Raw genomic sequence first — 13,438 nt, 5'->3', positions numbered from 1 at the left:
TTACACTCTGTAAAACATACAACAGCCCCTAAACTTGAAGAGAATGTAGAATGTCTCAATCCTGCTGTTGTTGACAAAATGATACACTAAAAGCTTTTTAGAATTATGCATGTTTCATTGCATCTTTACAAAACTTTAAAAGTCATGTGCAGATATGCCATTGGGACACCTGTGGTTTGTCCGTCACAAGAAACCTCTATTACCACCTGTAGGAAGGTCAAGGTAATCCTAAATTTAGGGATTATGTGTGCAATTTATTAGTTTCTTGGCTATGTAGCTCATAATACATGTTTTTTGGTGATTCCCATACTCAACTGACACCAGTGAATGATGCCTGTCACCAAATTTCATGAGGTATTACGTTTAATTTATTTTGAGGAGAAACAAGGCCACTCATTCCCATGGCTGTCTTATAAGACTCGCAGCGAAAATGATCTGCACCTGCACTTTTATTTTGCTTGTTTAATTATTTTAGTTTGAATGCCTGCAACGAGTGTTGTGAGTAAGTACTTATTCAGCACAGCCTGGTGCATCGTTGAGGTGAGGCGGAGTCAAGAGGACCTGGCGGCTGACTAGATGGTGGCCCTCCGCAAGCGCACGTGCACATGTGACATGTAAGTGCATGTGCAACAGCCACTTCATTAGGTACATGCACACCATACATCTCCACTTGACAGGAAATAATGCTATCGCAACAACAGAAGTTAGTCTTCTTGTAATGTCTTCTCCGTCATGAATGAAATTTGTCGCAAAATTCCAAATATTACAAGCAACATTTTTTCAACAGTAACCAGTGCGCCACAAAGCGAGGTTACAAAAATAAACAGAAAATGACAAAGTAAAGTGCAAAGTAAATTAAACAAATATTAATACCAAGAATGAATGAAAGTAATTTCAATATCTGTTTGGGGTCCATTTGAAAGATACATTTAATATATATTGATATACACATGGTGTATACACACTCCTGATATTTCAACTGAAGGACAATACTTTGATAAAAAAAAACATGAAGCGTGAGAGAAAGACATGAAAATACAATTTCAAGGGAGAGATGGACAATAAAGAGGAGTGGTAAACATTTTTTAACAGAATGTTTTGATACTATTTATGTTACTCTGTAATTGACCTAATGTCTCGTGTGTTATCTTCTCACTTTTTTAAAAACAAGATATAAGACAGAGGCCCATCATCACCATCTATCAGAGATCCTGCTGAAAACCAAGGTAAAAGATGAAAGTACATATTCTTATTGTACAGATATCATATTGTTTAGGAAAATAAGAATTTACTGTAAGCATTTGTTCCACTGTTAATACGTTTTTGTTGGGTTGGGAAGAATTTACAAGTAGAACTTTCCTAGATGAATAAGAATTGAAAAACGTGAAGAACAACAGATGCTGCGGGCCCCATTACCTTGGGCCCCCAAAGTGCTAACTCCAACATTGTCTCTAGTGATTTAATTTTTTGTTATAAGACATAGAAGCTGAAAATTAAACCTTTTTTGGGGGGATTAAGTTCATCCCCTTTGACCATGACAAAGAAAACTATCTTATATTTAGATTTTTGTATTTTATTTAATGAATGTAACCCTGACCCTGGACTAAAACAATTTTAATCTACAGTTGAACAACAACAATTAAGATTAGTACCTTTAGGGGAATGTTACTGTTGTTCCTGCTCACCCAGAGTTAAAATAATAATTTGAAGAAGAATAAAACAATAATAAATGCCTTCTTGCAGTGCGGGTATGGAGTTAGTACGATGTGCGCTCAGGGTTCGGTGTGAAGTCTTGTCAAACATCATATTAGGCATCTTTGCACATTGTTGAGTCTCATTACGAAGATAAAATACTAGGTAAGTGACCTACAGTTGGTTGAGCGGAGGGGACGTGAGTGTGTGTGTCGCGTCTGTGGAGCAGAGACTAACTTAAGGAAGAGTGCGTATGCTGGGTGAAGTGATCCTTTGCGCATGCGCATTGGCTGACCTAACAACATCACTCAACAAGAAGATGGCGGAGAACGGGAGACAAGAGCTGGTGATCACTGACGCTGAATCAGAGCAACTGGCCGGAGAAAGGAGCTTAAACATCGTGGTAGGTTGATTGCTTCATCTCCTCGAGTGACTCGTAAAACTGGTCTTGTATGTCTTCTCCCATTGCACCTGTATCCAGTTGGGTTGTTGTGTTAAACGTTGTCTCATTGAATACATATTTCCTGGACATCATTTGGGATTGTTGTTCGATAACGCTTCATATCACATTTTAATGGCGTGTACATGATACCATTCGCTTGTCAAACTGTTTCCTGACCTCCAGAGGATGTCTAGAGAATTTCTTCATTAAAATGAAACCAGTGAATGAGGAGGTGTGTGGAGCAGTGATCCAGATGTGTGTCTGTCACTGACGTGTTCAGGTAGTGGAGCAGTGATCCAGATGTGTGTCTGTCACTGACGTATTCAGGTAGTGAAGCAGTGATCCAGATGTGTGTCTGTCACTGACGTGTTCACATAGTGGAGCAATGATCCAGATGTGTGTCTGTCACTGATGTGTTCAGGTAGTTGAGCAGTGATCTAGATGTGTGTCTGTCACTGACGTATTCAGGTAGTTGAGCAGATATCCAGATGTGTGTCTGTCACTGACGTATTCAGGTAGTGGAGCTGTGATCCAGATGTGTGTCTGTCACTGACGTGTTCATATAGTGGAGCAATGATCCAGATGTATGTTTGTCACTGACTTATTCAGGTAGTTGAGCAGTGATCCAGATGTTTATTTGTCAGTGATGTGTTACATTACATTACATTACATTACATTACATTTCATTCAGCTGATGCTTTTATTCAAAGCGATTTACAATAATTGCATTCAACCATAAGGGTACAAACCCAGAACAACAAGAATCAAGAAAGCACAATTTCTTAAAAAAAGCAAAACTACAAAGTGCTATAAGTAAGTGCCATTTAAGTGCTACTAAATTGTTAGTTTTTAAAAAAAATGTCACTGTATAGTCGGAAGAGGTGTGTTTTAGTTTGCGGAGAAAGATGTGTAAGGTTTCTGCTGTTCAGGTAGTGGAGCAGTGATTCCGATTTTTTGTCTGTTACTGACTTGTTCAGGGGAAGGAGCAGTGATCCAGATGTGTGTCTGTCACTGATGTGTTCAGGTAGTTTAGCAGTGATCCAGATGTGTGTCTGTTACTGATGTATAAAGGTGGCGGAGCAGTGATCCAGATGTTTGTCTGTCACTGACATTTTCAGGGGAAGGAGCAGTGATCCAGATGTGTGTCTGTTACTGATGTATGAAGGTGGCGGAGCAGGGCTGCAGTCTGCTGCGCAGGATGGAGATCTGTGTTGCTGAGGCTGAGAAGAGGAGCGGCAAAAATGCAGTGAACATGCAGGAGATGTTCACCGTGTACCTCATCGAAACAAGGTGAGCACAGCATGATATTCATCAGCCACTATACAGGGAGAGATGCTCTGATGTGTATTCATGTGTACTTCCTCTTGTTTTGGCTCTGTGTTAGATCTGTCTTATGTCTGTATGGGCTCGGCATGTGGCCTATAAATAACAACAAAAACGACATTTTTCAGGCGGTATCTTGAAACACAGTCTCTATCTCGTTATATCTCACAATCTCCCCTGACTGCTTTGAGGCATATTATCCCACTAGTGTTATGATGATTTTCGGGTTACACCACACACCACTAGGAAACAATTTTTTGTCACTAGTGAACATGGTGTGTTATTTTTGTGTGGCAGGGTGATTAACTACGACACAGACATATTTGACTGAAATCTGCATACTGTTGTTACAACACAAATTCAATCTTTTCTTTCTGTAAATTTAATCCAGCATCTGCAGATGGACTCACAGTACACATCACCTGAATGATATGTACAAATAAGTAAAGACAGAGCAGAAATATGTGTTCTTATAACTCACAGCCCCCTCCCATTGGGTATGTAAAGGTATTTATTACCCTCCTGGTGTCTTATCAGGGTGGGAGACGTCTACGTTGAAGACCCCTTGAGTGTTATATTGTGTGACCTGTGACTTGTTGCATACCAACATGAGCAGATCAGGAGATATCACACACCCTTGTCGCTACTAAATCAACTTGACCAAATCACCCTGTGGTTTCAATCTTTTAAGGCCAATGGATGCAGTCGCCGAGGGTCGTAATCCAGCCCCCGAAGGTCGTAATCCAGCCCCTGACTCTCTGTGGAGGAGATACAGTGAATTTGAGCTGCTGCGGAGCTACTTAATTGTCACCTATCCATACATTGTGATACCTCCCCTGCCTGAGAAGAGGGTGAGTTCCTTGTCTTTCTAAACCCTGTTCAGTGATAATAGAAATGTCAAATATACATGCTCTACTCTACACTTCTTTCAGCTGTGCCATTGTACACAGAGCAATGGAAAAGTGAGCAACGGCATGGCAGGCGGGAACCTTCACTAAGAACTTTCTCGAAAATGACCAAATTATGATAGGGTTGAGTTCCATTCACATTTGAACCAATACCGCTACCCATCTGTACTTTTTTCTCTACTTTACTCACAATTATAACAAATGTCCAGGTCTTTTGCCTGCATAGAGAATTGCGAAGCCAAATTTCTCTCTCTCTCTCTCTCTCTCTCTCTCTCTGTCCTTCATAGCTGCACAGTCATTCATAATTCAGCATGCTCTCGCGCTGACACACACTCACGAACACAAACAGCGTAATCTGACACCTGTGTAAAACTCAGATTGGGTGAAAAGAACAGAATCTTTGTTAGAGTATGGAGAGGTCACGGCGCGCTCGGTTTGGCGCGATATACATATGAATACATGTATACTTTGTTGTCCTGCATACAGGCAGAGTTTGTGTGGCACAAGCTGACTGCAGACAACATGGACCCAGACTTTGTGGAGCGCCGCAGAGTTGGGCTCGAGAACTTCCTAATGCGCGTGGCGTCTCATCAAGTCCTCTCCAATGACAAGATCCTTTACCACTTCCTCACTGACGTAAGTGGTGTAGCTCAAGGTTAGTGGTAGTGGTTCAGATGGTTTTTTGTCGTTCAGAAGCTGATCAATAACTGACTTTCTTCACAAATGTGTATGGCAGGAGCATGGCTGGAAAGAAGTGGTGTTTGAGACAGGCTTTCAGGCAAAGGTTCTGAACTTTTCTCACTTCTTTAAAAAAAAAAATTGAAAGACTTTCAGTGTTCACGAAGCTCGATATCTGACTCTTCTCACTCTTTTTGCAGGCAGATTCACGGCTAAGAGCTCTCAGTGCCACCTTCAGGGTGAGAAATACAAATAAGTAAGTTAGTGTTTCCAAAACACACTCTTAAGCAGTTTCCAGAGGATGTCAGGAGAATTGGGTCTAGACATTCTCTGGAGTTACATATGTACAACACAGCAGGAGATTCTCCACTCAGATTCGATCACAACAATACAGAAATCTCTGTGTTCCGGTTGAGGGATGGTCCAGCGGCAGAGGCAGGATGCGACATTAAAATTGTGCTGCAGAGATCATGTGGTTTTGTTTACAGCACTGATACTGGCATTGTAATCAACAAAACCTCTTTTGACATCTTTGTTGGTGTCTGCTATATTTTTGTTTTTTATTTTGTTTTCTTCATGTTTGTGTTTGTTGCATATTAGAGAAGTCATCAACATCACATCTTGCGGAGGATCTCCTGCTGTTTTTCTCGCATGGGCCCTTTCAGACTTTCTGCTGACTTTTTCCAAGGGGACTCGCCAGAGAAAGTACACAGAAAGTCTTCAGGCTCTTAAACATTTGGTTTCACACACTAAACTTAAATTACAATACAAATAATGTAATGTACACATTGGCTTCACCCAATTATTTTTGTTTATTTTATCTGACGCAGACGCTTCATGGATATGAAACACTACAGTGATGAGTTGCAGTCCCACACATCTCAGCTACTCCGAGCCAGAGCAGTAAGTCACTTTCACTACCTTCTTCTCACTCTCTCTCATACACACACACACACACACACACACACAGTTTCACACACATACACACACAGACAGACAGACAGATTTCTTGTTAATGTAAAATATTGAAATAAATTGCTTAAGACCTCTAAACATGCAACAACTGGATTTATCAACTAAGGGGCAGCAGTAGGACATGCACAGACATTTTGGTGGGCAGAGGCTCAAATCCCAAAAAAGTTTTTAAACCAAAAACTTGAATATAGTAGAACATCTCTGACTTCCATAACAATTTTTTGCCCTCACACAAATTCTCAACAGTTCATTCAGTGACAATGATCTTGTTTGGTGTCCACTGGGTTTATTACAAGAGCAGACCATCACAACAGAAACAACGATGCATCTTGATGTATTTCAATGTATCACATCCTCGATTTCCTATATTATTGCACATGGCTGCTTTTTCATCAGTTTATATTAGTTACTAAAATCTGTCGAATATGAACTCTCTTTTTATTTAGAAAGTACTTTTGAAAGTGTGCTGTAATTTACAAAATATGGTTTTCAATACGTATATCAGACTTTAACAGTTGGTGTATGACAGTGGTCAGTGCTCTCCACACGGATTTGACATTCATTTAGTTTATACCTGTGTGCTGCACCTAAGGATAAAGGAAAAACTCTGATTATAGCTTGTACTGTATCAAGATGGCCCCAGAGATGCACCTAAGAATCAAGAAATGTCCACAGCTCTAGTGCTCACCACTGTGCAGGAGACGTGGAGGGAAGGAGGGTAGAGACCAAGTCCAAGTCTCCAGACCTGATATTTAGATTTTTTATTGAATCAATGTATTTGTCGACAGGGAAGCTGTGCAAATACAGGAACGTAATATTAATTAATAAAAAAGAAAAAAAAGAAAAAGGGGCACTTCCTTATGTGGAAGAAGAACGTCAGGGGCTGAAGCCCTGTTTGATGTCTATGTTTGCACGGGTATGGGACAGAGGAAGATGACTGCCGGACTCTGTCCAGAAACCCCTTAATCCGCAGCACCAGTGCTGCTACAGAGCACTGATCACCTGTTTATTTAGAGTTTATAAATGTCTTGTATCGAGTGTCCAAATTGCAGCAAATGCATTGCTGCACTTCCTTGGGCCCTACAGATCCAAAGTGTGAGGATATGAGATATGCGAGCAACGTGTAGACTGGCAGATGGACAGACAGACATTTTACTAGAATTATTAGACGAATTGCTCTGAACAACTTGTGTTTAATCCCCCATTCCGTATTGTGAAAAACATGTGTATTATATATATTTAGAGCAGGGGTCACTAATAGGTGGACAGGCCTATTACTATACATAAATACATATTTAAGGTATTACTGGTAATCGAGGCATGATTACTAGATTGTGTATTAAATGAACAAGCTGCTGGGCTCCAGTGGCTCGGGAGCCAGTCTTAAAATGATCTGCATGTTTTATTTGAATACTCACTTTCAGTTATTGTCTGTCTCTTGAAGAGAGTTGCTGATCGACTCTATGGTGTTTTCAAAGTCCATGGGAACTACGGCAGAGTCTTCAGGTGTGACGAGAAGCGTAAGAAAGTGTAAAAAGGGACCTGGGGCCTGTGCTACGAAGCAGGATTTCTGGTTATCGTGTTAACTTCATTGGTCTGCTGGTTCTTGACAGGGACAAACATGTTTATAAATACAAATAAGCCGATATGTTATATTATAACAGAGCTTTAAAAAAATGGAGGGAGAGTTTAACACAATATCTCAATGCATCACAACTTGTTTTTGTATCCAGACACAAAACCATGAGGAGAAATAAAAACTCAGACCTCTGATGTCTTTCTCTTAAAAAAAGATCCACACACCATTCAGTATTTCCATTATTAAAAATGAATATTTCAGTCAGACTGAGCTCATCGAACATTAACTACTTCTCCGTGCTTTGACAGCAGAAAATGGTCTGAAATCACGTTTAACTTTTTTATCAGCATCACAAATTCATAGTAGTTGTTCATCATCAGACAAAAACAAAAAAATACTGTGCTATGTATTTACAGATTATTTTAGAATATTTTATTTAAAAAAAAAAATTGAAATTATACCTGCCTTTTCTTTTACCTCATACCGGCAGAAAGATTCTTCTCATATCGTATAAAGAACCTTATTCACGGTTGTGATGATGTCATACCACGAGTCCGCCTCTATCACATGGCCATACTGGTATCTGGATAAGAAAACCCAGGGTATATACAGTAAGAGCATTGATAACTAGCTTTGTGTGTATTATACCAAACAACAATACAACTTCCTGCTGAACTCGCTTCGTAGTGCAGGCCCCTGAATGGTAACTTGAGTTTGTGCTGTTTAAATTGTCAAGTCAATTGTATCAATACAGATCATTCAGCATGTCCAGGACATCTCAGTCCTTAAACCCTTAAATCAGATAAGGAAAAATGAAAAGAAGATAATGTTCTTGTGTCTGGGAGCGTGTATGAAAGACCCACACTAATGTGCACGCGTGTGTGTGTGTGTGTGTGTGGGTGCATCAATGTGTTCACTGCAGTGAGTGGAGCGCCATCGAGAGAGAAATGGGAGATGGACTGCAAAGTGCCGGTCATCATATGGATGCGTGAGTGTTTCTCAAACATTGATTTATTTGTGCCAGAATTGCCACATATGAAGATCACAAATAAGTTGATGTTTTTCTTGACAGTAATTTCTTGAGATCAGCCTGAAGGATATCCAGTCTGGCTTTTGGGACTTTCTTTAAAATCAGTTTTCCGTTGGCCTCAAACATTATCTTACTAAATTTCGAAAAAAATAATGTAATTCTGTCAAAAACACTTGTGCACTCCCGCCGCCAGCCGTGCTGGTTATAAAGACAAGTTGCCTTTTGTCTCACACTTGCAGATATGCTGCCTCAATAGATGACATCTTAGAGGAAGAGGAACATTATGCAGACCAGCTGAAAGAATATCTCTTCTATGCTGAAGCTCTGAGGTAAGATATTTTCAACCAGTTGTGTCTTCTATTGCACATGAATAAGCCAATTAAGAATGACATAGTAAACGTAAGGAGATATATCAGAAAGATGTTTCTGTCAGGGGCTGTAGTTAGATATTAGTTTGTCTGAATGGTGTGCTTTTGGAGGGATCCAAGTGGTGAACGGAAATTGTAGACATGGGATCACTAGCTGAGATGGCTTGGACAATTAATGCAGATCATTATTACTATTTTGCTTCACACCTTCAATGTTGTACAGGTGGCACTGCAGGATTTGTCACTAGTACAAAACTAATGTGAACTAGAGGTTGTTTCCTCTATGAGGATCTGATTGACATGAGCTGTCAGTGGCTCCAAACACTGTGTTGTTGGATCACAGATTAAGTTTGTGTCGTTTGTCAGAAGGTATAATAAGTGGATGAATATATCATCAGATGTTGAGCAAATTACACCACTGCACTTCAGAGTGCTGTACCTGTCGATGAATAAGGAAAGTTGTATTTATCACCTTAAATTTGGCTACAAATGTGTCTTCTCTGGTGGGAATTTGTATTTGGAACTTGTATTTAATTCCCTGGTGAGGAAAATAAAGCATCAGACTGTGTGATCAATTCAATGATATCAATTAATGGTCAAGACACAATTTACAGAGAATAGATTTGAACACAAAGAGAGTTACTAAGCAAACACTTGGCCAAGCGTGGTAGAATCCTCCAAACTCTGCAGGTATCAAGGATCTGACAAATAGCAGGTGAGATGTGCCAGCTAAAGGGTTCCACTTCATCCTTCGATATCGCGCAGGCAGGATCTGTCCAGTGCTCAGACATTGGCAGAGAATGAGCAAAATGCCCCCTCTCTCCTGAGTGTATAGACACTGGGCAGAACATCAAATAGTCACAAGGACGTTTAGGTTCAAACTACCTAACTTTTCCTGATATCAGGCAGATGCAAACATTAGGTAGAATTTATATAATGCTGTTTTCAGGTCAATCCAACTGAACTTTGATCATAGCTATGTCAGGACAGGAGGATCTGTTACATTTTACAAGAGGACAGTTAGATTCAATAAGTTCCATGACATCTTCATGAATCACATCTGTTGTCAGTGGCTCTGTTTGTTCTGATGTGTATGATATGATGCTGTACTGTTGGCAGGGCAGTGTGCAGGAAACACGAGCTGACCCAGTATGAGCTGGAGGTGTCCTCCCAGGACCTCATCTCGAAGAAGCAACAACGTGAGGAGCTGGCTACAGGGGTACACTTGACTCATGTTCTCCTGATTCTTAGGAGTTTGCTAATGCAGTAAGCCAGGTCCAAGAATGCCAAGTCTTTTAGTTAGTTTCAGATGGACGCATTGTTTAAACAGCAACTGCTGAAAACACTTTCTCCATGAGTGTTAGACCATGAGATGAGATTGTTAAAAGCTTACAAGCATATGATCTCTCTTCAGTGTTAAAAAGCCATGGTTGAGTTTGTAATAGATGTCAAACGTCGGTAAGACCTTTTATTAGCAGTGTTTGGGGTTAAATCTTTCTCTTTTCCTCATCAGGTAGTACGGTCATTCTCCTTCAAAGGAATGACCAACAAGCTTTTTGGGCAAGAGGCGCCTGAGCAGAGGGAGGCAAGACTGAAGCTTATAGAGGAGCTGATAGCAGAGGGTGAAGACACAGTCAAGGAGAAGACAGCCGAGTGCGAGTGAGTGCTGGCACACTGTGAAAGCAGCTCTGTGCTGAAATAAAGAGAACATTTTGTATGTATTTTGTGTCTGTTAATCTGATGTGTATCACTGCAGAGAGCATGTCGAAAAGGCGTGGGTGGACATGCAGCGTTTTGAGGAGCAGAAAGACAAAGATCTCAGGGAAGCACTTATCCACTACGCTGTCCTGCAAATCAGTATGTGCAAGAAGGTACACAATAGCACACCAGGCCAGCTTTGGGATACAGGAGTATTTGAGCAGTCATGGTCATAAACATGTTTTTATTTCTTCTCTCCCTGCAGGGAATACAAGTGTGGAGCAATGCCAAAGAGTGTTTCCTCAAGATGTGAAGTTGAAACCATATCCCAAGGTTTTCCTCCCTCTGTGATTGGTGCAAAGTGTCCTCTGGTTGAGGTGTGTAAACCATCACACCGAGACAAAATGTCTCATAAAATGTTTCTGAAAATAAGGTCATCTCAAATAACTGCAAAACTGATTTGTATGCAGCTATCTTGAAATAGTAAACGTCTTGTGGATTAAAATGGCAAAGGGAAGTGATTTATCACACAGAGCATCAGGGTTCACAGGTTTTTCTCTAACTTAAATGGGCGCTTCAACAGTTTTACATGATAAAGTCAAGAACCAAGTTGTGTCATTTCTACTGTTTATCAAATGACACAAGGGATTCTTCTATAAAGAGTTTGTGGCTATTCATTTTTTGTAAACATTTATTAAGTTAAATCAGCCCGGATGCCCGCTGTTAGATCCCAGTGTTCCCCTTTACATGAATTCACCCTGCTTCCACTGAGCTAATCTTATGAGAAAAGTTGTATTTCAGTCACGTTAACGGCAGCACTCCTCTCATAATCTGAGCACTTTAAATTGCTAGGAATTGTTTGGTGGCTTTGTCAAGCCCCAAGGATCTGTATAAAAATTCTTGGCTAGAGTGACCTTAAAGAATCTGTAAATTGTTAAAAATCACCAAAGAAATCCATTTACTATCAATATAGCATTAATCAAAATATAATATTAAAGTTCAAAAGTTAAAAAGTAAAAAGATAAGAGATAAAAACTTCAGCTACCAAAATTCAGAATTCTTTTGAAAACTCCAAACTCAGTACCAATGCAGATAGTTCTGTATCCACAGAATGACTTTTGTAATTCACAACATCCTTACATTTCCAGACACTACATAATAAACCTTGATCTAAAAGAGCTGTTTGCCAACACACATACACATGCATATATAGATCTATCTATCTATATAGATAGATAGTTAGATAGATCTATATATTGTGGGGGACAGGGGCTCTCCTTTGCAGGTCAATGATATTGTTCTGGGCTGTAAAAAGCGAGCAGAGGGACTTGAACTAAATCCAACAATAGTTATATTTTTCTTTGGTTTGAATTACAGGTGTAGTGTGACCTGAGCCTCATGCACAGATCTATGAAGGTATCTCAAAGTTATTATATGATGCTATTAATTAAAAGCATCTGTTCTTATTTTATGTGCTTTACAGTACAGTTTTACATTCACCCATTCACACACACATTCATACAGTGCAACTAATCGCAGCACTTTGTTATTCTATGGGGGGCCAATCAGGGTTCAGCATCTTGCCCAAGGACACTTCGGCATGCAGATGGGTCAGACTGGGGATCAAACCGCCGACCTTCAGGTTGGAGGACGACTACTCTACCCCTCAGCCACAGCCACCCTAATAATAAGAATAATAATAATAATAAATAATAATGCAAGTGGCATTGGGTGTTTCATATAACACAGAAATAACACATTTCTGTGTTATATGAATAAATCACAGAGCCGACATGTTGATCATATGCAGTAATGTCGAAGGAGGCGGATTACACTGATGTACCATAAGCTGCGCTACTAGTCAAGTTACTCATTCTGAGATGATATGTAACTAATGAGTTTTATTGAATTTTATTTTTCATTTATTGACTAAAACGTTTTTTTCTGTTTGTCTTGTATATGTTATAGCATTATATTTTGTATTTCCTGTTGCAGATGCTTCCCACCAATAAACTCTGAGGGTATTTATTGTCATATTCAAATCTTTTATGCTGAATTTTGCATTTATTCTATTTATTTGAATAAACAGACAATTTTTTGTGATGGTTATGTTTTGGTAACCAAAAATTGTCTGATATACCTTAGATGTATTCAAACTTGACACATTAATATGTAATGTACCATTCGCTTACAGTCGTCAGAACATCTGAAAATGTTTTGGTTTTTTGGGGCCTTTTTGTTTGACCTTTTTTTTGTGGTATTTTTATGTATTTAGAAATTTGCTTGGATTTAGAAAACAGCACACAAATACATGTTGAGTTCCTCTGTAGCAGTAGTTTAATGACATAACAGAAAAGAAATATGGGAATCAGCGAACTCTGTCTTGTCTTAGTGTCATTCATCTCAAGCAGTAACTGCATAGAGAACCATGAATCTGGGGAGGGGGGAATAGAAATATGTACAGGGCAAGTACACTAGTTGGTGCATTGAATATGCCAATATCCCCGACTCATAGAAATAAGTCCCCCAACCATGTCTAATTTTTTTCATAAAAATCCATGAATTATTACCTCTGCCAGGAAGGTTATGTTTTAGTCTGTCTGTAAACAATATTAGGCAAAACTACTAGACAGATTACCACAATTGGTGGAAGGATACGGTATGTATCAGGAAAGCACCCATTACATTTTTGTGTTGATCTGAATTAATGGAAGGCTGGAAGACAGTCCAGGAGGTTTGCTTCAC

At 39.6% G+C, this 13,438-nt stretch overlaps 1 protein-coding gene across 12 annotated transcripts; it reads left to right on the top strand.

Annotated features, from left to right (window-relative positions):
• Window positions 1-1,991: 1,991 nt before the first annotated feature.
• LOC133948635 (sorting nexin-4-like) lies at window positions 1,992-12,717 on the top strand. 12 transcript variants are annotated; one of them, XR_009920075.1, is made up of 17 exons: window positions 2,001-2,095; window positions 3,300-3,424; window positions 4,149-4,308; window positions 4,852-5,001; window positions 5,102-5,149; window positions 5,244-5,299; window positions 5,644-5,748; window positions 5,874-5,946; window positions 7,463-7,524; window positions 8,520-8,585; window positions 8,867-8,956; window positions 10,115-10,214; window positions 10,509-10,654; window positions 10,752-10,852; window positions 10,959-11,070; window positions 12,071-12,109; window positions 12,263-12,717. XR_009920075.1 is itself a non-coding variant. In XM_062382515.1 (16 exons), exons 1-15 carry the CDS (start codon window positions 2,012-2,014, stop codon window positions 11,042-11,044), a joined length of 1,452 nt encoding a protein of 483 aa, XP_062238499.1. In that variant the 5' UTR covers window positions 2,001-2,011; the 3' UTR covers window positions 11,045-11,070; window positions 12,263-12,717. The 12 variants fall into 12 exon arrangements, 7 of the variants coding, with proteins under 7 accessions (XP_062238502.1, XP_062238499.1, XP_062238498.1 ...); XR_009920077.1 differs by having other exon boundaries at window positions 10,752-10,866; XR_009920074.1 differs by having other exon boundaries at window positions 10,959-12,109.
• The last annotated feature ends 721 nt before the right edge of the window (window positions 12,718-13,438 follow it).

The sequence above is a fragment of the Platichthys flesus genome, chromosome 23 (assembly GCF_949316205.1).
Source record: "Platichthys flesus chromosome 23, fPlaFle2.1, whole genome shotgun sequence".
NCBI classification, from domain to species: domain Eukaryota; kingdom Metazoa; phylum Chordata; class Actinopteri; order Pleuronectiformes; family Pleuronectidae; genus Platichthys; species Platichthys flesus.
The sequence above is the reverse complement of the archived record's forward strand: the minus strand, read 5'-3'. Positions and strand labels throughout refer to the sequence as shown.

Excerpts from the sequence above, each read along its gene's own strand:
- LOC133948635 (XM_062382515.1), top strand. The coding sequence starts at position 2,012 with ATGGCGGAGAACGGGAGACAAGAGCTGGTGATCACTGACGCTGAATCA. Across the intron at positions 3,425-4,148 it reads GTGTACCTCATCGAAACAAG|GCCAATGGATGCAGTCGCCG; the intron begins GTGAGCACAGCA and ends CAATCTTTTAAG. Across the intron at positions 5,300-5,643 it reads AGGGTGAGAAATACAAATAA|AGAAGTCATCAACATCACAT; the intron begins GTAAGTTAGTGT and ends GTTGCATATTAG.